This window comes from Mercenaria mercenaria, chromosome 18, assembly GCF_021730395.1.
Source record: "Mercenaria mercenaria strain notata chromosome 18, MADL_Memer_1, whole genome shotgun sequence".
Classification (NCBI taxonomy): Eukaryota; Metazoa; Mollusca; class Bivalvia; order Venerida; family Veneridae; genus Mercenaria; species Mercenaria mercenaria.
This window is the reverse complement of record NC_069378.1, coordinates 56,233,561-56,260,367: the sequence shown is the minus strand read 5'-3', so window position 1 is coordinate 56,260,367 and position 26,807 is coordinate 56,233,561. Positions and strand designations below refer to the sequence as shown.

Here is a 26,807-nt window from a genome sequence, read left to right as displayed (position 1 = left end):
ACCATCGGATGGAAGACACAGAAGATCTTCTAAAAACAGAAGCCCGAACAATCGAACATCTCGGTAGAGCAATTCTTATTCCAGCAGATCTTCCGTGGCCCAAACGAACGGGGCAAACGAACCGCCAGTTAAACAATAAATTTATTTACACGTGTACTGATGACACCGGATAAACTGAATTAGATAGACATGTGTGTCAATCTAATTTCGTGTTTAATGTCATTACTTTGTCAGATTAAATAAAAAATAAAGTTATTCTAAATTACATGTTTAAATAAAAATATTCCATTTTTTAATTCATTTAATACCATTTTCACTACTAGAATTATTTATTGCATTAAAACGTAACATAACATAAAGTTGATTAACATATAGAACTACATGTTCATATTTAAACTTGAATATTGAACATGTAAATATAACAAGTCCATTGGGTCGGGTGTAAATTTCATGTTTCTTGTTTGTAAGTATTATAATATTGTTGTTAAAAATTTCTTATTTTATCTTTTTGTAATGATTATATATGTATCATAAAGTCAAATAACGTGTTTGACAATAAGTTAACCGAATGCTGACATATTTGTTTATTACCGTTACTAATTGGATTAGTATCTGTTTGTCTGATATGCCCCGCGGCCTAAAGGGACAATTATTACGGCTCTTGCATAAAATCTAAATTATGGATATGGAGTTATAAATTTTGATAATTTATCTTACCGTTCAAAATCCAAATTCACATTATTGTAAAGTAAAATGCATTTATAGGCCACGTATCCATAATATTTAAAAAAAAAAATAAATTGAAAAGACACATTTTCAAGGAGACCCGAAATACATAATATATTTCGCCCTCATAAAAATATTTTAAAAATTAAAGGGACTATCCTCCAGATCGTTCGACAACAAGAAAAAATACTTTTATAGATATCTGGAAATAAATGCTATATTTCTTAAGAAGGCTTTAAAACTTAATTACTGACAAAGTTTAACTATATATTACGGAAATACTTGAGAATTTGCTGTTTTTCTATATGATGAAAATCGAAAAGCGATTGTAACGCTTTACTCAAGGTAAACTGTCTCGATTATAAAAAAAATCTATATTTTGAAGTCATAATTCACTTATTCCGCAATAGCGCTACTGGTTTCGACGAAATATTTTAGACACAAAAACACATCTTCTAGTATTAACAAACTTCAATTTGAGAGAAAGATTATTTTTAGCCAAATCTGGAGGTCATTAAATACATATTTTAAAAATACGTTGAGTAATGGGAATTATATGCTTCCTGACAATTTTTAAACAAATTCCAGATTATCATTCAAAATCACCAATTTGAAGAAATAAGAATGTATATCAGGTAATAAACATGACGTCGATCTAATTCCGTCTTTGTCAAATTAGGTTAAAACTGTTATCTTAAATTACATGTTTGAATAAAAATATTTAAATTTCAAAAATTATTTTTTAATTAATTAACTTTTAATTTATGATTCACATATATTTTGCCCTTAAAAGATATAATCAAAAGTTTAAATATATATCTAAAATGGGAATATCCTTCCCGGCTCTCAATTTTGAAACAAAAACCCGATTATCATTCAAAATCACAAATTGGAGGAATACACTGCAAATTGCCTCGGGCAAGGTATAAACTCCGCTTGTGTAAAAAGTTTCACAATGTTGTCGCAATACCCCTAATTAACAAAACCAGTGTAAGGTCAAGATTATCAAGATAAGAGAGATTAACAAAAGTCGATACAAGATGGTATAAAGGGAAACAACCAAATTTAACCGATCTGGCTTAATAATCAAGGGACAATACTCTTCAAAACACGGTCTCATTTCTGGACATGACGAACAATCGAACATCTCGGTAGAGCAATTCTTATTCCAGCAGATCTTCCGTGGCCCAAACGAAGGGGGTAAACGAACCGCCAGTTAAACAATAAATTTATTTAAGTGATTCAATGCATATGCATATCTTTGAATACAGTAAATAGATATTTACATAGTTTGCTATTAATAACTAAACCGTTTCCAGCATTGGTAACAATAGTATTACACTATATTTCTTTATTTTAAACGAACATTTTTACATCTTATTTCAAAACTTACTTGTGCGCAAGCGCATTGGGCCATTTTAGGCTGGCTTACCGTAATTTGCGCTAGAAAGTGAAATCTAACGCCGTTCAAAGAGCTATCAGAATAAATTTAAATGTACTTTATACTTCTTTGCGCCGTTATATTAGTACATTAGTCTAAATCCTCCTAGTTTGAAAGCCAACACTATGGAGAGGTCCTGATAGACCTCCAATCAGCCACAGTCATGCCTCTATATAAAAAAGAACTAATTTATACAAAAATAGAAATATTCCGTCCAATTAAAGGCCTATTTCTGTGATTATTAGCGCAGGAAAAGTTATGGAAAGAGTCATGCTCAAACATTTTTACAAACGATTTAATATATTCAAAGAAGTCGGGTTTCTTACCAGGTCATTAAAATTGTAAGATATTTATCATCAAATATGTTGGTCTTACGATAATAAAATACCTACATGTATGGTTTTCTGTGACATATCAAAGGCGTCCGATCGAGTATGCCATAAAATTACCAATTGAAAATAATACTATGTTGTAACAATCAGCTCTTTCTGTATCATCGGCAGCTAAACTTCGGGCGAGTTCGTGCGTTTCCGCACGCGTTCGGAAATACCACGGACACGGCAAATAAAGAAATAATACAAAAATCACCAACTTTTAAACGTCTAGGGAAGCAAGAAGACATTAAAATAATTACAAAAAAAAAAAAACATATATAAAATGTTTATTGTCTGAACAATACTTCAATAGGATAATAAATATTCTCAAAGTATGAATGAAGTGGCTACAGGGGAAAGAATAAGATGCGTATCACAGGTTTTTGCTTATTTTATTCAGTAACTATATGCCGTAAATAGAGACTGATAGTGATGTTTTTTAATCGCCAAGGGAAGCATTAATTCTTCATTTTAGATAAATAATTTTTATATCTTTGTAAAGAGAAAAGAATGACGAACACTTCAATAGGATAATAAATATTGTGTGTTCATTCTAATTAAAACAATATTTGTTCAAACCTTTTTTCCTTCTTTGTTTCTATTGGAAAATATCAATCAGATAAAAATCGATATCGCACTGCCAGGTGATTTCAAGGGGGATAATTTTACCGATAAGACGACAAATTTTACCTAATTGTTGATCATGTCATGAGGGTCTAATTTTCAAATTAAAACAAAACGAAATCTGTGGAAATCTTTGGCAGTGGACCAAAAGTTATCTGTCTAATCGTAATCAAAAAATGTTTATCGGATCATGTTTCTCTGATCTAAAATCGGTATCTGCCGGGGTCACCTGGTCCTCTATGCTTTTTTAATATATGTGAATCACATTACAGATAACCTATTGAGTGTATCTCGTCTTTTTGCTGATGATAGTTCTTAAGCTGTCTCATCTGCAGATACAGATTTCATGTCACACATCTTAAATACCGATCTTCAGACAAACTGCTCTCTGCAATGACTCGTTGAATTTGATCTCCCAAGGACACCGAATTTCTTAGTAAAAAGGGGGAATAATTCATGAAATATTGATGCAGGAGTTATGACTCTTGTGCCATATGATGTGGGTGATGATGATGAGGAGGAGGAATAACTATTTAAAGTTCGAAGCAAATCCATCAAGTAATTACAGAGATAAAGAGAAAGTGCATCAAGACTTAAACCTAGGTGCGGAAGGACGCCAACGCCGACGCCGTGTCAAGTAGGATAGCTATTCTTCGTACAGTCGAGCTAAGAAAAGATTTCGTTTTATCCTAAAAAGACTGGAATGCTGCTAGCATGTCATTTTGTTAGCATGTGCTTTATGCTAGCATGTGCATATTGCAGCTACATATGCAGTCTTATAACTAGATGTTTGTGAGCTACCCCAGCAGGCACAGCAATGTTGATCTTCAACGTTGAATTTTTGTTTGATTTATGTTTGATTTTGAAAGTTGAAACAACGTCGAAGCTTCAACCGTTATTGTAGGGATAACGCATGTTTTTTTTTCGTGTTATAACATCTGCAGAATCCGGAGGAACTGGTTAGTGCCCGAGCCCGGTAGGGCGATGAACATGTTATGATTTTGAAGATGTTATAGAAAGAAATGGATATGCGCTAACGATGTTCTAGCATAAAACTCGTAAAAACTAATAATATTAGATTAGTTAACATTGTTCTGTACATTACGGAGATATATTTGGAAGGGTGCCCGGTTGAGAAAACTATATTAAACGAGCCACTAGGCGACTCCAATATGGTTTTCTAACTATTTTTACTGTAAAATCCATGCAGTTTCATTGTGCATATATACGGCAGATTACGTGTTGTTTAATAAATAGATATTTAATTCGATATCTAGCAAAGTCCACATTTTCCCCCTATTAAAATACAATTAATTGCAATAGCTTAAAGATGTGTTATATTCTATTGTTCTATCTTACCAAGATATTTGAAGATGCGCTGTACAATAAAGAGCCGAGTTTATCTAAGCGTGAAATATGCGTTAGCAGATTTTTCAATATTTTAGTGTGAAGGGAAACAACTACAACGGCACACAAGGCAAAAAATCAATACCGACAAGAGTTGCGGTTCTCGTATATTTTACATTCAAAGTTGGGGATGATGGTTTTCCCTCGCCCGTCTGTCTGTCCATCCTAATTTGTGTCGTGCCTATCTTAAATAGTATTTGACCCAAAATCATCAAACCTCCCAGACTGATTGTTATTCAGCATATGAAGTTGTGTACGTGGCGTTTTAATTGGGATTTCACACTGCCAGTCCAGAGTTATGACCTTTGACTTAGTCCAAAATATGCACAAGTATTTTACTTAGGATTATGAAACATTGCATGAATATTATTCGGCAGATGAAGTGTCTCTATTTCTTCATTTTCTTTCGGATGTACTGAATCGAGCCCGCTCTTCCCCATTCAACACACACGCACGTATGCAAACGCGCGCGCAGACACCTTCCATGTATAATTTATCTCCACCATACTTACATGATCTAGTCACCTTAAAAATACTCCAAATATTCTTGTAGGTACAGCAATACAGTTGAAATCCCGAATGTACTGAGAACCACTACCTGTGGTAAGAGATCCAGTTCCGGTTTGATGAACAGCGTACCAAACAACATAGGCCAAGTAGACAACTACAAGGAGTTTGTTAGGCTGATCCAGACATGGGTCGGTTAAAGCTGTAAATGTTCAATGTGTCACTAGTTTTTTTTATCCCCTTATTTCCCCCTCCTTATTTACAATTTGTTAGATCCGGACATGGGTCGGTTAAAGCTGTAAATGTTCAATGTGTCACTAGTTTCTTTTTTCCCCTTATTTCCCCCTCCTTATTTAGGCGTAAAAAAAACGTTTGTTTCCGGTATCCCGACCTACCCTAAATTTTTGGCCCGACCCTAAATGTTTTGGAGAATAATGTTTTCAACTTTTTGACAAAATGTTGCCAAACCGCACTTTTTATGCATTAAACATGGTCAGTGATGTTAGAAATCAACTTCCTGATGCTCTAAAGGCATAACCCCCTTATCTGTATTCATTTTTTTACACAAAAATAATTATCGAAAAGTCTCCCGTAATGAAAAAAAAATCAAAAAAAAAAAAAAAAAAAAAAAAATTCCGACCTACCTACCCTATTTTTTTTAGCATGTTACCGGAAACAAAGAATTTTTTAGGCCTTACAATCTCCCTATTTGTTTGCCTTTAAATAGTCTTTTATTTGAATTTTTATTTCAGTTTCAGCTGTTGTTTTCCGGTTATAGCTAGTCAGCATCCTCCTTGTTTTCCGGTTATAGCTAGTCAGCATCCTCCTTTATATGTACATGTGTATTAATATATGAGCCGCACCATGAGGAAAACCAACATAGTGCATTTGCAACTAGCATGGATCCAGACCAGCCTGCGCGTCTGGATCCATGCTGGTCGCAAATGCACCAGCTGTGTAAGGGAAATTACTGTGGACCGATATTGATCGCGTAGAAGTTATTGAGTCATTAGCAGTTACATCCCATGGAACAGAGGCCTATTGTCCAATCAAATCGAGCAGTACAAATCTGACAGCTGTTCTTAATTGACAACTCGAAAGGAATGCAATTCCGAAGAATTTAGAAAAATAATACGGATCGATTTGCTCACAGTGCTGCATTTAATGTGTAGAAAATGCATATATTTTATTGCATAAATATTTGATGAGTGTATTTTCATCAGGAATGTTTAATTGAAAGCGCAAACTAAAACGAAAACATGTCTCATTGTTATTTCCGAAATTCTCCCGGTACTGTTGTTTGATTGGCGAAGAAAAAGATTCAGAGGCTGTTAGAGTAAAAAATAAATCTCAAAATTTCATTCATTAGCTCAATAAAATGACGTAAAAGAACAGTCTGTCATACAGATACACGTGCTATTCTATTGTAGATCCAGAGCAAATGATTTAAAACGGGAAAATGATTCTGAATTCTGTTATTTTGCAAATTATTCGATGTTTCTAATTCGGGGAAATGCAGAGGAGAGATGCCCCCAGTTTCTCAGGTGCATTTAGCATAATCTTTTAGATAGATCTGGTAATTATATGTGCTCAGAAATTTGCTGCCTTACAGTATTTGTGTATACAGGTATTAATATGCTTCAGTGAGTGCAGTATTCATTCCCATCTTGAGCTAGCATTGGTATGTTCTGTGGATATTTTGGAAGTAGATCTTATGAAAGGCAATATATCCCCAGTATTGGAAATAGATAGTTTCAGCAATACATCATTTGCAGTAAACATCCTTCCAGTCAATGCTATGTTCGCATGTATTTATTAATCCTTTGGCCTTTGAAATAATAATTAATGCTAACACTTGTATTTCAATCATACACATACATGTATCTTGATCTGCAGTACTTTGATCTTACTTACCCTGTCTGGGATGATAGAATCAGTTATTACCATTGATAAATTATTAACACCAGCTGCATAGCAAGTCTAAAGGTATTTATTCTTTAGGTGTACAAGCTACTGTTTGATTCATATATTCATGAAAAAAGCTTTTGTTTGATCTTTTCTTGTTACCTATTTTGAATAATGAAAAAATAGTGTTCTAGTGCAGTAAAGGCCATCGCTATGTGCTGAACACAGGTTCTTAGTTCTGAGAATCGCACTGTGTCTGTCTTTAATACCCGAAACAACAGACCTACAGACCTAGAGAGATGTAGATATACAGGTATTGGTATAGGATTTGGGTTGTAGATCTAGAGAAGCTGAGAAATAAAGTAGATATGAGTACAGATATGTATAGGTATGGGTACAGATGTAGGTTGTAGATAGAGAGATATTGAGATTAATTGCAGGTATGAGTACAGAATACTGTGAAATCATTATTATTCGTGGGGGATTAATTTTCGTGGATTTTGTGGTTGAGCTCAACCACGAATTTAAGTCCCAACAAACAACTTGTGCCCACGATAATCTTAATTGTACGCAAAGTCGTCAAAAAAGACACCATAGCCATTAGATCTGATCCGTAGTTGTATGCATGCGGCAGTACTAACCTGCAGCTTTTGTGTAGTTTATGGACGCTCCATCAACGATAAACATAGGCATCCGTGGAAACAAAACCGACTATTTCATTTTGAAATGTACCCGTGGTGTGTTTATGACATGCTTGTCAAAGTAAAAGTAGATACTAAAAATAGCAGTTTGACGTAGCGTCATGTGCCAACCGCACTATAGTACGTCTGTTATTTGATTTTTACGGCCCCGCTATGCAATGGTTATACGCTAGCCTTTATTTTTGTAGTAAAATACTACAACTTTGGAGCTATTAAATTAGAGAATCTAATTGCTAGATTTGCGTCCGGAGACTAATACTTAATTCACATTACACGTTTCTCGGCAGGAAATAACACATGCACAAGTTCAACAGCTTGTAATTTTATGGAGTAGATGCAGACACGCCATTCATTTTGCAAAAACAAAAAATAAATAAATAAATAAAACCGGACCAGTTCATAATAGTTTATGTAAGGATTACTAGGGTTATACTAGTACTACTGAATAAAAACAACATTATTTTTCTATAATAATTTGTTTTAATTTGCAGTACAATAACTAGTTCTTGTTTAAAACACAATCAAATGATCAATGATCAACTTGTGTATTTGTTTCGATTATGAATGCCAATTCGAGGGTTCAACGCAATAAGGGCGTATCTACATATAATAATCATATGTAGATACGCCCTTATTGCGTTGAACCCTCGAATTGTGCAAGGTGCTACGGTTTTGACACTTTTTAATTGGCGCTGACTTTTCTTATTGAATATTTCACAGTTTTAAAAAGTTTCGCAAATTAGGGGTCGTATAACTATAGATAATGATGTCATTAATTGGCACATGATCACTCGCTAATCTCCCAGGGCGTAGATTGCAATTTCGGTAACCATGGTAGCGCTTTTTGACGTGTGTAGGTTGTACATGTAAGGACAGAAGTACTAGTAGAACTATTCCTGTGGAAATTATACATATTTTTTTTACAAAAATTGAAAATCCACAAATTTACGTCCCCACGAAACAGCCGTTTTAGGCAAAACCACGAAATTTCATGTCAACGAAATTAAATGATTTCACAGTATAGGTTGTAGGTCTTCAGAAGTCGAGATTTTATGTAGATATGGGTACAGGTAATACAGGTCTAGATTGTAGATCTAAAGAAGCTGAAATTTAATGCAGTTATGGATACAGATGTAGGTGGTAGATCAAGAAAATATAATTCAAGAAGTCATGATTTGTTATTTAATGTGATAAACAGCAGTTAAACCCTTTAGCTTGACTATTTAAAGTATAGCCAGATTCTTCTCACTTGGGCATGGGAATTGTGTCACTCCTTGGTTTATGTTTTCCTTGCAAGATATTTGAGTGACCATTGCATGTATTTGATTGAAACTTGGTTGAAATCAATTAAAATGATAGACCTTTCAGTTTATTGACTCAGAAAATGTTAATATGAAACTTTTGCTTGAAGTAAATTTTTAATATAATCACCAAGCTGTATCTCAGTATAAACTACATACAAAATTTATCTTGGATCAAATCTTTCTCACCAAATGTACTTTGTGATACATAACCAACTTAGAGAACTTTTGGTTGATATTAATTCGAATTTAATATGATCCAACCCAGTCGAAATTGATGGTTTATTACCATGGTAGTTCATGGTTTACCATGGAAGTTTATGGTCATGGGGCAATGGTTAACCATGGTTGACCATGTGTGGTAATTGGGACCATAGTCGTAGAACATGGTATCAGACCATGGTCAAACCCATGGTCTACCATGGTTATGGACCACAGACAACCATGGTTGACCAAGGTCCACGACCATGGTCAACCGTGGTGATTATTGACTATCAAAAACTGTATAAATATGAATTTGAAAGGGTTATGAAAATACATGACAATTGCAGTCTATATCTATTTTTGCAAGTCAGTCATTTATTTGTCATAAAAGAGTTAAGATGACAACTTATAATCAGACTATGAAAGTTTACCGTTGAATCTGTCTGTAAATGCGGGAAAACTATTCTATAATTAGGAAAACCTTTGTAGCCAAAATGCAGTCAGGCGTCTTTAGTGCATTGTAAAACTTGACAAGTGTGAAAATCACTAACACGACCAGGGTAGTCCATGGCCAAATGTTGACCATGGTAGACCATGGTTAAACTACTGATTGTCTTTTCTGACCATGGTCAACAATGGCCAGTCTTATCTCACCATGGTTGACCATGGCTGACTGTGTTTTTACCATAGTATTTGATGGTTGACCATGTTAGTTCATGGTCAACCATAAAAAACCGTGGTGACCATGGTCAGCCATAGTCAACATAGCCTGCACATCTGTGCATTCTGATCATGGTCTGCACTTTTCGCCATTGAGTCAGTTTCTTTTTGGTAAGCACCCCTTTTAACAGTTAATGCCAAATTGAAAGATGGACCAGTCCATTATAGAAATTTAGCAGGGTAAGGGTTAAATATTGCTTTACTTTTCTATGTATATTTTTCAGGGTAAAGGGAGGAAAGGAATGAAAGGAAAATTTCATAAACGTTCTGATGGAAGTTTCTCCGACAGCTCCAATAGTTTTGTTCGCCAGGTTTGTATTTTTTTTATCTCGCACCAAGTTTCACTCGGTGTTTTAATATTTTACTTCAGGGAGCTTTTTTTATGTACATTTAGAACCATTCTTAGCTGGACTGTCGGAAGAACCTGTTGATCTTTAGCGCATAAAATGTATTGGTGAAATAAAGTTTAGTTTTTTGGAAAGCTGTGCTTCGAATTTATTCAACTTCTGATTTGTGACTTGAGCCTTGCTGTCGTCTGAAATTTCTGTAATAAGGTGGTAAATAGTAGTGTTTGGATGTCCATCCCTAAATAGTTTTATAAATGTTGTCACTTGTGTAAGTTGTGTTTTTGACCACAGTTACTTTCTAGATCATATAAGTACATAGGCAACAAATGATGAATATTTCGTGATAGAAAGTCAACACCTTGAGTTCGGGAAGTTGTGAGTTTGATCTCTGGCCACACCGTACCAAAGACAGGAAAAATGGTACCAGTAGTTCCGTTGCTTGACACTCAGCATTAAGAGGGAATCTGGCTTCTCTTTTTAGCTCACCTGTCACGTAGTGACAGGGTGAGCTTTTGTGATCGCCCGTCGTCTGTCCACAATTTCTTGTCTGCACAATAGAGGTTTCATTTATGATTTTATTTTAACCAAACTTGCACACAACTTGTATCACCATAAGATCTCAGTTCCTTTCTTGAACTGGCCAGATCCCATTATGGGTTCCAGAGTTATGGCCCCTGAAAGGGCCAAAATGAGCTATTTTGACCTTGTCTGCACAATAGCAGCTTCATTTATGATTTGATTTTTACCAAACTGGCACACAACTTGTATCACCATAAGATCTCGGTTCCTTTTTTGAACTGGCCAGATTCCATTATGGGTTCCAGAGTTATGGCCCCTGAAAGGGCCAAAATTAGCTATTTTGACCTTGTCTGCACAGTAGCAGCTTTATTTATGATTTGATTTTTACCAAACTGGCACACAACTTGTATCACCATAAGATCTTGGTTCCTTTCTTGAACTGGCCAGATTCCGTTATGGGTTCCAGAGTTATGGCCCCTGAAGGGGCCAAAATTAGCTATTTTGACCTTGTCTGCACAATAACAGCTTCATTTATGATTTGATTTTAACCAAACTGGCACAAAACTTGTATCACCATAAGATCTTGGTTCCTGTCTTGAACTGGCAAGATTCGATTATGGGTTCCAGAGTTATGGCCCCTGAAAGGGCCAAAATTAGCTATTTTGACCTTGTCTGTACAGTAGCAGCTTTATTTATGATTTGATTTTTACCAAACTGGCACACAACTTGTATCACCATAAGATCTTGGTTCCTTTCTTGAACTGGCCAGATCCCATTATGGGTTCCAGAGTTATGGCCCCTGAAAGGGCCAAAATTAGCTATTTTGACCTTGTCTGCACAATAGCAGCTTCCTTTATGATTCGATTTTAACCAAACTGGCACACGACTTGTATCACCTCAAGATCTTGGTTCCTTTCTTGAACTGGCCAGATTTCTTCATGGGTTCCAGAGTTATGGCCTCTTAAAGGTCCAAAATTGGCTATTTTGGCTTTTGCAGCCATATAGAGACTTCATTTATGGTTTTATTTGATACAAACTTCCAAAATAACTTCAACAACAATAATTCTTGGATTCCATGACAAATCAGATCCAAGCGTAGGTTCAGAGTTATTTTTTATCTGATTACCTCCCCTGATTGTAATCAAAATGGATTTATATCAGTAAGTACTTATATAGTACTTAATTGAAATTTCATTATTCGTGGGCTGAGCGCGAAACTATTGTAACTGTATATAAATAAAGAACAAGATACAATAGTTTCGCGCTCAGCCCTCGTATTGTCATTAGTTGGACTGAGCAAATCAGGGTAGATAACTATAGACTGATTTTATGTCAAATTACATCCCTTTATTTCAAATTAAAATGGGTATATCTCCGTAACTAATGAAGATAGAGATCTGAAATTCCATTTATGTCAACAGATTTATTTGGCAGATCCTTCTTTTCTTCACTTACAATATTTTTTTTTTTAATTACTTCCCTTTTACGTTACTATAAATAGCTTATTTTTAGTAACTTTTTTATTACTGGCCGTAGGGAAAAACCGAGACCACTTTTCTGTGGTACAACATGGATGGTACCTCCAATTTGTAGGTGTATTTTGACATATCTGTACCTTGTAAGAATTTTTTTTTCTTTTTGGTTAAATTTCTTCCCTTTCAGGGTTTTTTTTCGGCTGTTTTTGTAGCCGTTATCCGGCTATATTCCCAATGCCAAAAAGTATGTATTTTTCCCAAAATGAGTGCAAAAATTCCCAATCTACATTCTGAAAAAAATTTCATCAAAATTGCACAAAAATTGACCAAATTATGGACAATTTTGTAATGGAAGTCTGTTAAAGAGGTTGTACAATGTGAAATAAGTGTACGAGAAAGTGCTTAAACACATCCTTACTATATCCTATGGGACTAAATATTTCCAAATTTGGAACATTTGCGCATCAAAATTCCCAATTTTGGGGGTATAGGTTATGTTCCCAAATTAGCTAGAAAAAACCCTGCCTTTGTTGTTACTGTCCTTTGGACTTAGATATTTTTTCTGAGGACCTTCTTGTCCTCAAGTGCAATGATAACAGGTGAGCGATATAGGGCCATCATGGCCCTCTTGTCTCATTATCTCTTGCTCCATCAGGACTGAGGTGTGAGAGTAATTAATATCAGTTGTAATACATGTTTCAAAGTCCACCTGAAATAAATAAGTAGAAACTAATTTGAAAAAAAGTAACTGATCTTTTTTGTTGACATTTGAAGTAATGTAGATTTTAAAGACCGTTTAAATGTTGTGGGAAAAACAATTTTTAGCTCACTGGAAAACAAATGCTTCGGATGAACTATTGTGATCGCTAATAGTCTGGCATCCGTCTGTCGTCCATCCATCCTTCATCCGTCCGTCCACTTTACTTCAAACAACATCTGCTCAGTGCTCTGAAACCATTTGGTGGATTCCAGGAAGTTGATGAAATATCATTACCTGGCTGTATTTTAATATTTAGAAAAAAAACTTTTAAAATGTTCGTGTCAGAAAACACTGGCACTATTTCAAAATAATTTCGTAGACGTAATGCTTTCAAAGCGTTCTACCAGAACTGTTCAAGCAAGCAGTGTGACTCAGGTGATCAGTCTCGAGCTGTCATGTCCCAGACTTTTTGCCCACAGTCAAGAGCACTCTACTGTTGTGTGTATTCGACAGTTGCATCCCTGTTTTGAAACATTGATATTGTGATGTACATCTTGAGGCATGTCCAATTGTTCAGCAAGTAATAACTATTTTATACTTAAGAGACAGTCTACAAACAGACAAGCCATGTAGAAGAAATACAAAATAGTGCTGTATTTTTCCAGCTGCAGTATATTACAGACTGTTATTCTCGTAGAGGATATATCTTTAAGTTAATGCTTACTTACGTTATTGACTTGTACGGGTGTTAACGGCCCAAAAGTTGATGAGGTTTCTAATATAGTTTATGATGTATTCATTTGTTTGGTTCCCATGGGAACCATTTCTTCTTCATCATCATAAAGCCACAAGAAACCATCCCAAAAGTGGAAATTTTCAGACATAATATATTCATACTGAAGTGAAATTCACTTCCCTGTATATTTATCTTCATTCTTCAGTGTATTAAGATGACCTTGACATGTCAGTCTGTTTTTCCTTTTTTCACTTTCCATTGAGCTGATACACTAGAGACCCACCAATGATATTTGGCATCTATATCTACTTTGCTATGAAATCATTTAAGCTTATGTGCATAACATTTTGTTGTTGTTGTTGGGTTTTTTTTGCTTTGAAAGAAATGATGGGTATAAATAGGATCAGTTGAGAATTTTGTTAAATTTTATGGATGGATTCCACTATGAAATCCATGATAATGATTTTGGAACTTCTGTGTTTCCATAGACAACAAAATTCATTGTGCGCTCAGCATTTGCTTTGATTTTGTGGACAGGGCTTAATAGAGCTAGTGTTAGATGTAAATTTGGCATACCTCAAAACAAATGGGTTTTAGCACAAAGTGTCAAAGTTTCAATCAGGCACCATGGTAATGCAGGAGTATCAAAATGTTTTCAAGTATTTAGATTCCTGTACGAGTGCCAGGCATCAACTCTTAATTAAAGGCTCACAGCACCTTTGTTATAATAAGGCTGCCACATTTTATTGGTGAGCTCGATATAGTTGCCACTTTTGGTGGTTTGGTGTATGTGTGTGCGTGCGCCCATGTGTCCGATTTTGTCTGGATCATTACTTTGACATGCATGGACCAATCTTGTTCATATGTGGCATGAATGTTTACCTCAATGAGAAGGCATGTCGTGCGCAAACCCCATGTTCCTATCTCAAAAGTCAGGGTCACAGTTGGAGGTCAAAGGTCAATTTGAAGTTTGTCTGGAGCATTTCTTCTTCTTGCATGGTTGGATTTTGATGTAACTTGGCATGAATGTTCACCATGATGAGACTAAGTGTCTTGTGCAAGAACGAGGTCCAAGGTCAAGGTCACACTTGACAGCTGGCGGGCTCGACATTCTGCCCTTGGGCATACTTCTTTTATGAACAGAAAGCATATTAAATTCTTGCTAAACTCTATTTTTAGCTCACCAGAGCCAAAGGCTCATGGTGAGCTGTTGTGACCGCTCAATGTCCAGCTTGCGTCGTCCGTCCGTCAACGTTTCCTAAAAAAAATTTCTTCTTGAAAACCACTGGGCAGAATTACACCAAACTTCACAGGAATGATCCTTGGGTGGCCTCCTTTAAAAATTTTTCAAAGAATTGAATTCCATGCAGGACTCTGGTTGCCATGGCAACTGAAAGGAAAAACTTTAAAAATCTTCTTGTCCAAAACCAAAGGGCCTAGGGCTTTGATATCTGGTGTGTAGCATCATCTAGTGATCCTCTACCAAAATTATTCAAATTATTCCCCTAGGGTCAAATATGGCCCCGCCCCGGGGGTCACATGGTTTATATAGACTTATATAGGGAAAACTTTGAAAATCTTCTTGTACAAAACCACAAGACCTAGGGCTTTGATATTTGGTATGTAGCATCATCTAGTGGTCCTCTACCAAGATTGTTCAAATTATCCCCCTAGGGTCAAATATGGCCCTGCCCCGGGGGTCACATGGTTTATATAGGGTTATATAGGGAAAATTTTGAAAATCTTCTTGTACAAAACTACATGGCCTAGGGCTTTGATATTTGGTATGTAGCATCTCTAGTGGTCCTCTATCAAGATTTTTCAAATTATCCCCCTAGGGTCAAATATGGCCCCGCCCCGGGGGTCGCAAGTTGTACATAGACTTATATAGGAAAAAAAGTTTAAAAATCTTCTTGTCTGAAACCACAACTCTTAGACCTTTGATATTTGGTTTGTAGCATTGTCTTATGGTCCTCAACCAAAATTGTTCAAATTGTACCCCTGGGGTGAAAAGAGGCCCTGCCCTGGGGGTCCCAAGTTTTATATAGACTTATATAGGAAAAAGCTTTAAAAATCTTCTTGTCAGATACCATACGACCTAGGCTTTTGTTATTTGGTATGATACATTGTCTAGTAGTCCTCTACCAAAATAGTTCAAATTATGCCCCTGGGGTTTAAAGAGGCCCCGCCCTGGGGTCACTTAGTTATTATGTGAGTTATATAGGAAAAATACTTAAAAATCATCTGATCCTATTTCCAAGACTATTTAATTATAATTACCTGATGACCCCAAGTAATATGATGTCACTTGATTGTGACCTTGACCTACTGACCTACTTTCTTGTTTTTTAAGATACAGCCTTGAAATATGATGACTTACACATTTTGGAAACAAATCGTAAAACTGAATTTCATTGACCATGAATGTGACCTGCTGACTTTCTTAATATTTTATCAACAGTTTGACATTTGAAACATGTAGCTCAAATTACTCAGGTGAGCGATCCAGGGTCATCATGACCCTCTTGTTGATAATTATTTTCTTTTATATTTGTCAATGGTTTGAACGTTTATTATTATCGCAGTAAAAAGCTTTATTGAAGTCATTGTTTTTAGCTCACCTGTCACAAAGTGACAAGGTGAGCTTTTGTGATCGCGTGGTGTCCGCCTTCCGTGCGTGCGTCCGTGCGTCCCTAAACTTTTGCTTGTGACCACTCTTGAGGTCACATTTTTCATGGGATCTTTATGAAAGTTGGTCAGAATGTTCATCTTGATGATATCTAGGTCCAGTTCGAAACTGGGTCACGTGCCATCAAAAACTAGGTCAGTAGGTCTAAAAATAGAAAAACCTTGTGACCTCTCTAGAGGCCATATATTTCACAAGATCTTCATGAAAATTGGTCAGAATGTTCACCTTGATGATATCTAGGTCAAGTTCGAAACTGGGTCACGTGCCGTCAAAAACTAGGTCAGTAGGTCTAAAAATAGAAAAACCTTGTGACCTCTCTAGAGGCCATATATTTCACAAGATCTTCATGAAAATTGGTCAGAACGTTCACCTTGATGATATCTAGGTCAAGTTCGAAACTGGGTCACGTGCCATCAAAAACTAGGTCAGTAGGTCAAATAATAGAAAAACCTTGTGACCTCTCTAAAGGCCATATTTTTCATGGGATCTGTATGAAAGTTGGTCTGAGTGTTCATCTTGATGATATCTAGGTCAAGTTTGAAACTGGGTCACGTGCGGTCAAAAACTAGGTCAGTAGGTCTATAAATATAAAAACCTTGTGACCTCTCTAGAGGCCATATATTTCACAAGATCTTCATGAAAATTGGTCAGAACGTTCACCTTGATGATATCTAGGTCAAGTTAGAAACTGGGTCACGTGCCATCAAAAACTAAGTCAGTAGGTCAAATAATAGAAAAACCTTGTGACCTCTCTAGAGGCCATATTTTTCATGGGATCTGTTTGAAAGTTAGTCTGAATGTTCGTCTTGATGATATCTAGGTCAATTTCAAAAGTGGGTCACGTGCCTTCAGAAACTAGGTCAGTAGGTCAAATAATAGAAAAACCTTGTGACCTCTCTAAAGGCCATATTTTTCATAGGATCTGTATGAAAATTGGTCTGAATGTTCATCTTGATGATATCTAGGTCAAGTTCGAAACTGGGTCAACTGCGTTCAAACACTAGGTCAGTAGGTCTAAAAATAGAAAAACCTTGTGACCTCTCTAGAGGCCATACTTGTGAATGGATCTTCATGAAAATTGGTCAGAATGTTCACCTTGATGATATCTAGATCAGGTTTGAAACTGGGTCACGTGCCTTAAAACACTAGGTCAGTAGGTCAAATAATAAAAAAAAGCCTTGTGACCTCTCTAGAGGCCATACTTTTCATGGGATCTGTATGAAAATTGGTCTGAATGTTCATCTTGATGATATCTAGGTCAGGTTTGAAACTGTGTCAACTGCGGTAAAAAACTAGGTCAGTAGGTCTAAAATTATTAAAATCGACGTCATACTCAAAACTGGGTCATGTGAGAAGAGGTGAGCGATTCAGGACCATCATGGTCCTCTTGTTGATTACCTCCCTTTATGGCTGTTATGATAGTATTGAGAGTAGTGCTTTTCTAACCATGTATTATGCGAAACATCTATTTGGACAGCTGTTATATCTGTTTTTAACATAAGATTTAAAGCCTTAAGGAACTTCAACACATTGCATATAAATGATATTTTATGTGAAGCTTTGAACAACTGAAATGAGACATACAGGTTTTGGATTTAAAATCGAGTCTGATGTAAATGTGATTTTTTTCATATTTATTGATGTTGTTTTACGCAAGATACATGGACTTACAATGATTTTACGCTGTGCATTTAGACTGGTTTAAAGATTTTTATCATATGGAAATAGGTCTACAATTTTTGATACACAGTCCAATTTCCTTTGAGGCTGAAATGCTGGGGGGTGGGGATGGGGACTACAAATTGATTGAACAAAATTGCAAGTAAGTTGAAGCTGTACAAGTTGTATTCATAAAAAAAAGTTTAATTCTACAACTGATATAGCTCAAAAATGTGAAAGGACCAAAGCTATTGTATTTTTAATGTTTAATGCAGGGGAGGTAATTATATGATTATTTAATACAGGGGAGGTAATTACATGATAGATGAATGTCTAATACAAAGGGAGGTAAAAACATGATAGATGAATGTCTAATACAGGGGAGGTTAAATTACACACTAGATGAATATAGTTTTGATGCATCCTGAAGCAGTCTGACTCATAGGTAGTGATACTGTGTTCTGTAGTTTGTTTCATGTTTAATTTCTAATGAAATGATGCAGTGTTGTTATGAGATCACTGTATAATGAATGGGAATTGCTTGGAGTTTTGCACTGAAAAATGACAAAATATGAGCACATTGTGTTAATAGGTTAATGCATTTTATGTTGTCAGTGTTGCCTGTGTTACACTGTGGTTTTGAACCTCATTTTGCATGTACCCAGGGTTGGTGGTTCTGCTCAAGGTGCCTGTATATGTCTGAAAAGCATTTTGTCCAAAGGGGGACCTCAGACTAGTTCTCCACTATGAAAGCTGGGAAGTGCCATAATTTATATCATACACTTACTAAATGCCTTGTCATTCAGTTACCAGTAGAATAAGCTTTGACTATCAACTGGCAAGCAATTCAGTAATTGTTTTACTATAAATTATGATATCAGAAATGAATTTTCACAGTAAAGTTTAGAATTATTAACCCAGAAACTCTATGTTTAGAACAAAATATGAACCGGCAATTTATATATTAAAGGAGTCGTGTAATAATATGACTTAGAGTTGTGTTGGTGTGACATAAAAGCGGACTAAACAAAATGAAAGGGACCATCAGGACACACTGACAGAGGCCACTGACCTTCACTTAGTATTTAGCAGTCACTGACCTTCACTTTAAGGAATGGCATCTGTTAAAAATTATGCTTAAAATAAAGCTGTCCCAGACAAGCTATATGAGAAGGATAGTTTTCTGAGGTCTATGTGGCACATTTACACATCAAAGATTTATAATTTCCACCAGTTGGTATTTTGTGTAAGACCATAAAATGGCAACATGAATTATTAACACCATTACAGAATGTTAGCTCTCTACCGGGCACTATTAACCAATTAGCTTAATATGGTTAGAGTTCTTTAGACATACACCATGTTATGAGCTGTTTTATTTAGGAAAATTAGACAATTGAAAGAATATGATAATTCAGAGAAACAGGGTGAATGCTCCATGAAGTTGCCGTGACATTTAAGGTTTTTTATAGCTGTCCTGAGCTTCTGAAATTGTATGAGATGTTGTGAGTTCAGTGTATTATTTTTCAGGCCAGTTTTGGAGCAAAATTTGGCCCTTAATAAGTGCTAATGGCATATATTGTATTTTTTCCCAGTTTCAAAATCCCTAGGTGATTTTTTTTTTATATTTCCAACCAAATTATTAGGCTGTACCAAAGAGTCTTTAAGTTTTTGAAATATATAACAGTTTATATGTAACATTTTGATATAAAATATGACTTTTTAACAGTAGAGATGTCTGCCAATTTCAAAGGACCTGACCTCACTCCCAAATTAGTGGGGGAGGGGGGGACCCAGAAGAGTCAGGTATACATATGTATTATCATTGATTTTGGTTAGAGGATTCTAGGTTCCAATTCCAGAAGCATGTGTTTTTATCTTCAGATGGTTATGTGAGATATTGAGATTTTGTCAAATGTTGTGTTTTATTTTGGTTATACATTCCACACCATAATTTGGTTAAAGTTTAATGTTCAGTTGTTTCTATCTAAGAAAATTATCAAAATCCATGTACAGACAGAGGGAGTCAGAGAGAGAGAGAGAGAGAGAGAGAGAGAGAGAGAGAGAGTGTTAGATGAAGAGTTTTGATCATAGGTTAGCGATGTGAGATTGAAAGAGCTTTCTTGTTGGATTATATTTATTGTCAGTTTATTGTTAATTTGTTAGGATGACTTGTAGTGTAAGTTCGGAATGGAGATTCCCACCCTGGAATGTACGTAAGGGATTTTAAACTTGTATTGCACTATTGACAGAGACTGTAAAATATTTAGCACTGTAAGCCATTTTTTTCTGTAACAATAGTTCTTTAAATATATGAGAAAGTATCATTCACAATTATACATGCAGTCACTGTTTTAAAGAATTTCGATCATGGATATATTAACTTCTTAAATTATTGAAATAATTTGAATATTAATGAATTTATCTTCAAGCAATGGTTTTGATTGGATATTTTAGCCATTTTTCACACTGAAAGTTTTAGAATTTTTAAATATTTTGCAATGTTTGTTTATTTTGTGGGCGTGCAAACAGGCCTTAAGGTTAATTACTAAGTTTACAGAAAAACCAAGGTTGGGATTGTATATTTATGGGGTTAGTGGTGTCAAGTTCAAGGTCAAAATAATTTTGTGATGAAGAAAGTCATTTAAATGCCATTGGGTAAAGAAAGTCATTCAGATGCCATTGGGTCAAGGTCACAGTTACTATTAATAGATTTTTTTTTCATCATAAAGGTGGTTTCTGGTTTAAGATTTTAGTTTGGATTTCAACGAACTTGGTGTACAGCAAGTTTGTCAGAAGAATTAGCTTGAGATGATATTTAGGGTCACTGTTGCTAAAAACAGAAAAAGCCTATTTTTTAAATATGTTTTTTTGTTGTGAAAAGTCATTAGGATACTATTGGATAAAGGTCAAGGTCACAGTTACTAAATTTTTTTTTATTTTCTCACTGTAACTGTCATCGAAATGGTGGTTCCGGTTTATAACTTTAGTAATGATTGACTTACCATCCCCAAACTTGATCTGGCTTTGAACCGTACTTTGGGTCACTGTTTCTAAAGTATAGAAAAATGGTTTATGTGCAATATCTTTAGTTTGGATACACCTGTAACGTCAGCAAACTTTGTGTTTAGGTATTTTTTATCAAAGAATCGAGAATTACATATCTCATACATGACACATCTATTTTTATGCCCCTGAAAGGAGGCATATTAGTTTTCAACTGTCCGTCCGTTAGTTAGTTCGTCACAATGTTAACTTTTCGCACGAAGGCACTTTACTCGCAAACCACTGCACCCAGGACCTTCAAACTTCACATGCTGATAGTACTTATTGAGTACATGACCCCTAATGACTTTGGGGTCACCAGGTCAAAGGTCAAGATGCTGCGAGGGGAATTTGTCACCGTTAGTGACAGCTCTTGTTCTTATATTCTGTACTTCTGAATGGCATGATTGGATGCAGTCAGAATACAGGTAACAGTTATATTAGAAGAACCTGTAGGTGTGATGCAAAGTTTCAAATCCGCTTTTTTCTTTAATAGCCATATTTATGGTATAGATAAATATAATAGGGTAATGATAGTAGCTTGATCTGAGATGCTGTATTCAGCTCAGATGAATTAATTTTGCCAGACAGGATAACAGAGTGAGATCCGACCTGGCAAAATCCACTTGAGAGCCTGGAATAAAAAATCCCAGATATAGTTACTGTTATAATGACCCTTTTATTATATGCCTGCACCTTTTGTTGCTCATTTTGTAATTAAACAAAATCTTCAGTGTTCTAACAGTGTAGTTTTGATGTGTACTATTTATAGAATTACGAAAGGTCATGCATATTAAATGAAAGTAGTCCGGCAACATGCAATACAAAGGTACAATACAGATTTTTTTCTGCTTGTTCGTATTTACCTGTAAAATACAAGCTGTAGTTAGGATGTAGGTGTATAATAAAAAGGAATATACACTGAATTGCCGGGATCAGATTTTGTTGATTGACGCAACCATAAAATACCCGAAAATAAGTCTGCTACGAACATTAATGATTTCACTGTATGGTAACGTAAAAAACAAATAGAATAAGGAATGACTGTGATAGTGGTTAATGTATGCAAAGTCGTCTAAAATGTTTGGTAGACAGTCGCAATCTGGTTATGTTTAACTTGTCATATTCGAATATGAGGTAGTGATGGAAACCATATGGTAATTTTTGGTAAGAAAATCTTTGGAATTTGTCTCAGTAGTGAAGAAGTGTCAGTGGATACAGTCAAACCTGTATCTTTATATATCCATTCCTGAGTATAACATACATTGAGCAAAGTCATATTTCTAACAGAGGCCATTTGGTATTTATGGCTATAATTTAAAAACTATTTCAGATATTGATGATAAAAATGGAATCTCATTAAATTTTGCAACATGCTGGTTCTTGTAGCTACATGAATATGTTGAATATAATGCTGTGCTGCTGTATGTTTAGTTCGAGCCCAAAGACAGAATTCCAAAAGCATTTTACAGTCTGGGACCCAGGTCTCCAACTTTTCATAACTGGTCAAATAAATTTTGTCTAGGTCATGATGATGATAATGAAGTTATTTATCACATGTTTGATGTCGCGGAGTGAAATAAAGCCATTACATAAATTTGAAAATACACAAAGCTTTGATGTCAACCTTGTTTAAAGTATAGGAGACATTGTTTGAATTGACTTGTTTATAATAGTTAAAAAAAGTAGAATTCTTATGTTTTGGCAGGACAAACTAACATGTGATAAAAAGAATATTACATTTGTGTTTTTCAACATTAAATTTATTAAATGAGTTGCATGAAATTGATGAAATGCACGGCAGAGCGGCTAAGACTCGCATTTAATTATTTTATTCAACTCATTTAATAAATTCAATATGAAAAGGCATTCATAATTATAATGTCCTCTATATACAGTTGAACCTGTCTTAGTGGGTTTACAATATTTATTTTGCACCCTTTCATGATAAACCTGTACAAAGTTACTTTACAGGGGGCCTCTGTGATCGAGTGGTGAAAGGCCGCTGACTTCAAATCACTTCCTCCTCAACAATGTTGGTTCAAACGCTAGTTATCATGTGAGGAAATCATCCATCTAGCTTAAGGAAGGTTAGTGGTTCTACCTCGGTGTTGGCTCGTGATGGGCACCTGGGGTCTTTCTCCACCAGCAAAAGCTGGAAAATGGCTATATGACCTATAATTGTGTCAGTGTGATACCTGTAAATCCCACACGATAACTCGAACGATAACATGCTTGATAATCATGATTTTTCTCCATTAAAACAATTCAATACGGAAAATATTTTGTATAACATTACAGTATGAAGTTTTAAAACTTCTACCATTGACAACCTTTTTAAGTTCAACGATGCATGAGAACCATAAAAATCAAATGATAATATAAAAATGCTGTCATGCTGTCGTTTAAATTATCATGCACTAGTAGTACTCCATGTTCTGTCACACAATATTAAAAGTCAACAACCTTTGTAGCACTGAGAGAGTACATTCTATCATGTTAATATATCATCTTACAATTTCTATATAATCAGCATTTTCCAAAGTATCTGATGAGTTCATAAAATGTTTAATAATACTTCATTTTCTAAATATATCTTATTCTTTGGTCATGTTACAACATTATCAAAACAATATTTTAAGAATAACATGGTGTAATAGACCTCAATTTCACCAAAAGCGTACATGCAACTTGATAATTTAAGCTTTAAAAATGTCAGACGATAGAAATAGGATGCATATTGACAAGTTATATAGTGACAGAAGTTCTCAAAAATTTCCATTAGGTTACCTCCCCTGATAATTTTGGTTTTTCATGAGTTATCTCCCCTGAAAACTAGAAAAAAAGGACTTTCTCCTTTTCCCTATGGGAAATTTTAGATTTCTTTTTGATATTTTTATCAGAATCGTATAATGCAGCTTTCTACCATAAAATTTCCTCGAAACTCAAGTTCAGATTCTCACAATTAAAGAAATCATATATTTCCCATAGGCATCAATATTAACTTCAATACCAATTATCTCCCCAAAAAATGATAAAATTTGAAAAATCTCTCAGTGAAAAGTTTTTAATTTTGAATGTCTTTAAAGTCACCAGGTTTCATTTAAATATTACCATCCAGTTACAAGATATGAACTATGGCTGTCACCATGTTATCCTTAAATGGTAAAGGTTGAGGTGATTGATCATTTTATTATCAAGTGTCATTCACCTTCAGCCTTAAAGGCACTGAACTCCAGATTTTGGCTAAAAAAATAATCCTTCTTTCAAATTGAAGTTTGGTCATATTATGAACATTAAAAAGTGAGTTTTTGTTTCTAAAATATTTTGAAAATTCCCAATCAAGAAAATAAGATGCCTGCGTCGGGAATCGAACCCCGAACCACCGCGGCAATAAAGACATTTTCCCATCATCGTAAGCAATTGCGCTATTGTGAAAGTAGAGAATTATGACTTCAAAATACAGATATTTATAATCCAGACTGCTTAGCTGGAATAAAAGCATTACAAACGCATAAAAAGCAGTAAAAACAGCAAATTCTCATGTGTTTCTGTAACATATAGTTTGTCAGTAATTAAGTTTTAAAGCCTTCTATAGAAATGTAGCATTTATTTCTAGATATCTAAAAATAATATTTTTATGCCCCTGAAGGGAGACATATTAGTTTTCAACTGTCGTTAGTTCGTCACAATGTTAACTTTTTGCATGAAGGCACTTTACTCGCTAACCACTGCACCCAGGACCTTCAGACTTCACATACTGATAGTACTTGTTGAGTACACCACCCCTACTGACTTTAGGGTCACCAGGTCAAAGGTCAAGGTCACAGGGGCCAATATTAACTTTTTGCATGAAGGCACGTTACTTGTGAACCACTGCACCCAGGACCTTCAAACTTCACATGCTGATAGTACTTATTGAGTACACCACCCCTACTGACTTTGGGGTCACCAAGTTTCTGTGGCCGAGTGGTTAAGGTCGCTGACTTCAGATCACTTGCCCTGCATCGATGTGGGTTCGAGCCTCACTCGGGGCATTGAATTCTTCATGTGAGAAGCCATCCAGCTGGCTTACAGAAGGTCGGTGGTTCTACCCAGGTGCCCACTCGTGATGAATTAATGCACGGAGGGGCACCTGGGGTCTTCCTCTACCATTAAAGCTGGAAAGTCGCCATATGACCTATCATGTGTCGGTGTGACGTTAAATCCAACAAAAAAGAAAGAAAAAGGTCAAGGCCACAGGGGCCAAATTTTTTGCATGAAGGCACTTTACTCGTGAACCACTGAGGACCTTCAAACTTCACATGCTGATAGTACTTATTGAGTACAAGAAACCTACTGACTTTAGGGTCACCACGTCAAAGGTCAAGGTCACAGGGGCCAATGTTAACTTTTTACATGAAGGCACTTTACTGGCGAACCACTGCACCCAGGACCTTCAAACTTCACATGCTGATAGTACTTATTGAGTACAGGACCCCTACTGACTTTGGGGTCACCAGGTGAAAGGTCAAGGTCACCAGGTCAAAGGTCAAGGCACTGCAGGGGCATTTGTCACCATTAGTGACAGCTCTTGTTTTTTGTTGTCGAACAAACTGGAGGCCAGTCCCTTTAATACAATATAGTCATGTTTAGTGTTCTGGGCCTTGGACGTGCTAATATTTCATACAGAATCATATCATGTAAGGAGGTTAAAAGTTCCCTTCATGTTAAGGGATACTAAACTTTAAGATCATGTTACATCACTTCAAGGTATGCTAAACATGAAAAATGTTACATCACTTCAGGGGATGCTTAACAAAAAACATGTTACATCACTTCAAGGGATACTAAACATAAAACATTGTTACATCACTTCAAGGGATGCTAAACTTGAAACATGTTACATCACTTCAAGGGATACTAAACATAAAACATGTTACATCACTTCAAGGGATGCTAAACAAAAAACATATTACATCACTTCAAGGGATACTAAACATAAAACATGTTACATCACTTCAAGGGATACTAAACATTAAACATTGTTACATTACTTCAAGGGATGCTAAACTTGAAACATGTTACATCACTTCAAGGGATGCTAAACATGAAAAATGTAACATCACTTCAAGGGATACTAAACATAAAACATGTTACATCACTTCAAGGGATACTAAACATAAAACATTGTTACATCACTTCAAGGGATGCTAAACTTGAAACATGTTACATCACTTCAAGGGATGCTAAACTTGAAACATGTTACATCACTTCAAGGGATACTAAACTTGAAACATGTTACATCACTTCAAGGGATGCTAAACTTGAAACATGTTACATCACTTCAAGGGATACTAAACATAAAACATGTTACATCACTTCAAGGGATGCTAAACAAAAAACATATTACATCACTTCAAGGGATACTAAACATAAAACATGTTACATCACTTCAAGGGATGCTAAACTTGAAACATGTTACATCACTTCAAGGCATACTAAACATAAAACATGTTACATCACTTCAAGGCATACTAAACTTGAAACATGTTACATCACTTCAAGGGATGCTAAACTTGAAACATGTTACATCACTTCAAGGCATACTAAACATAAAACATGTTACATCACTTCAAGGCATACTAAACTTGAAACATGTTACATCACTTCAAGGGATGCTAAACTTGAAACATGTTACATCACTTCAAGGGATGCTAAACTTGAAACATGTTACATCACTTCAAG

General features: G+C 35.5%; 1 protein-coding gene across 2 annotated transcripts in view; it reads left to right on the top strand.

Annotated features, from left to right (window-relative positions):
• The first annotated feature begins 6,160 nt into the window (after positions 1–6,160).
• LOC123538763 (voltage-dependent L-type calcium channel subunit beta-1-like) overlaps positions 6,161–26,807 on the top strand; it is a 133,779-nt gene continuing 113,132 nt past the window's right edge. The window contains exons 1-2 of one of the 2 annotated variants that reach the window (XM_045323077.2): positions 6,161–6,623; positions 10,135–10,221. In XM_045323077.2, coding sequence (XP_045179012.2) covers positions 6,606–6,623; positions 10,135–10,221 — 105 coding nt within the window. In that variant the 5' untranslated portion in view covers positions 6,161–6,605. The remainder of the gene's footprint in view (positions 6,624–10,134; positions 10,222–26,807) is intronic. The other variant, XM_045323068.2, reaches the window with a different exon arrangement.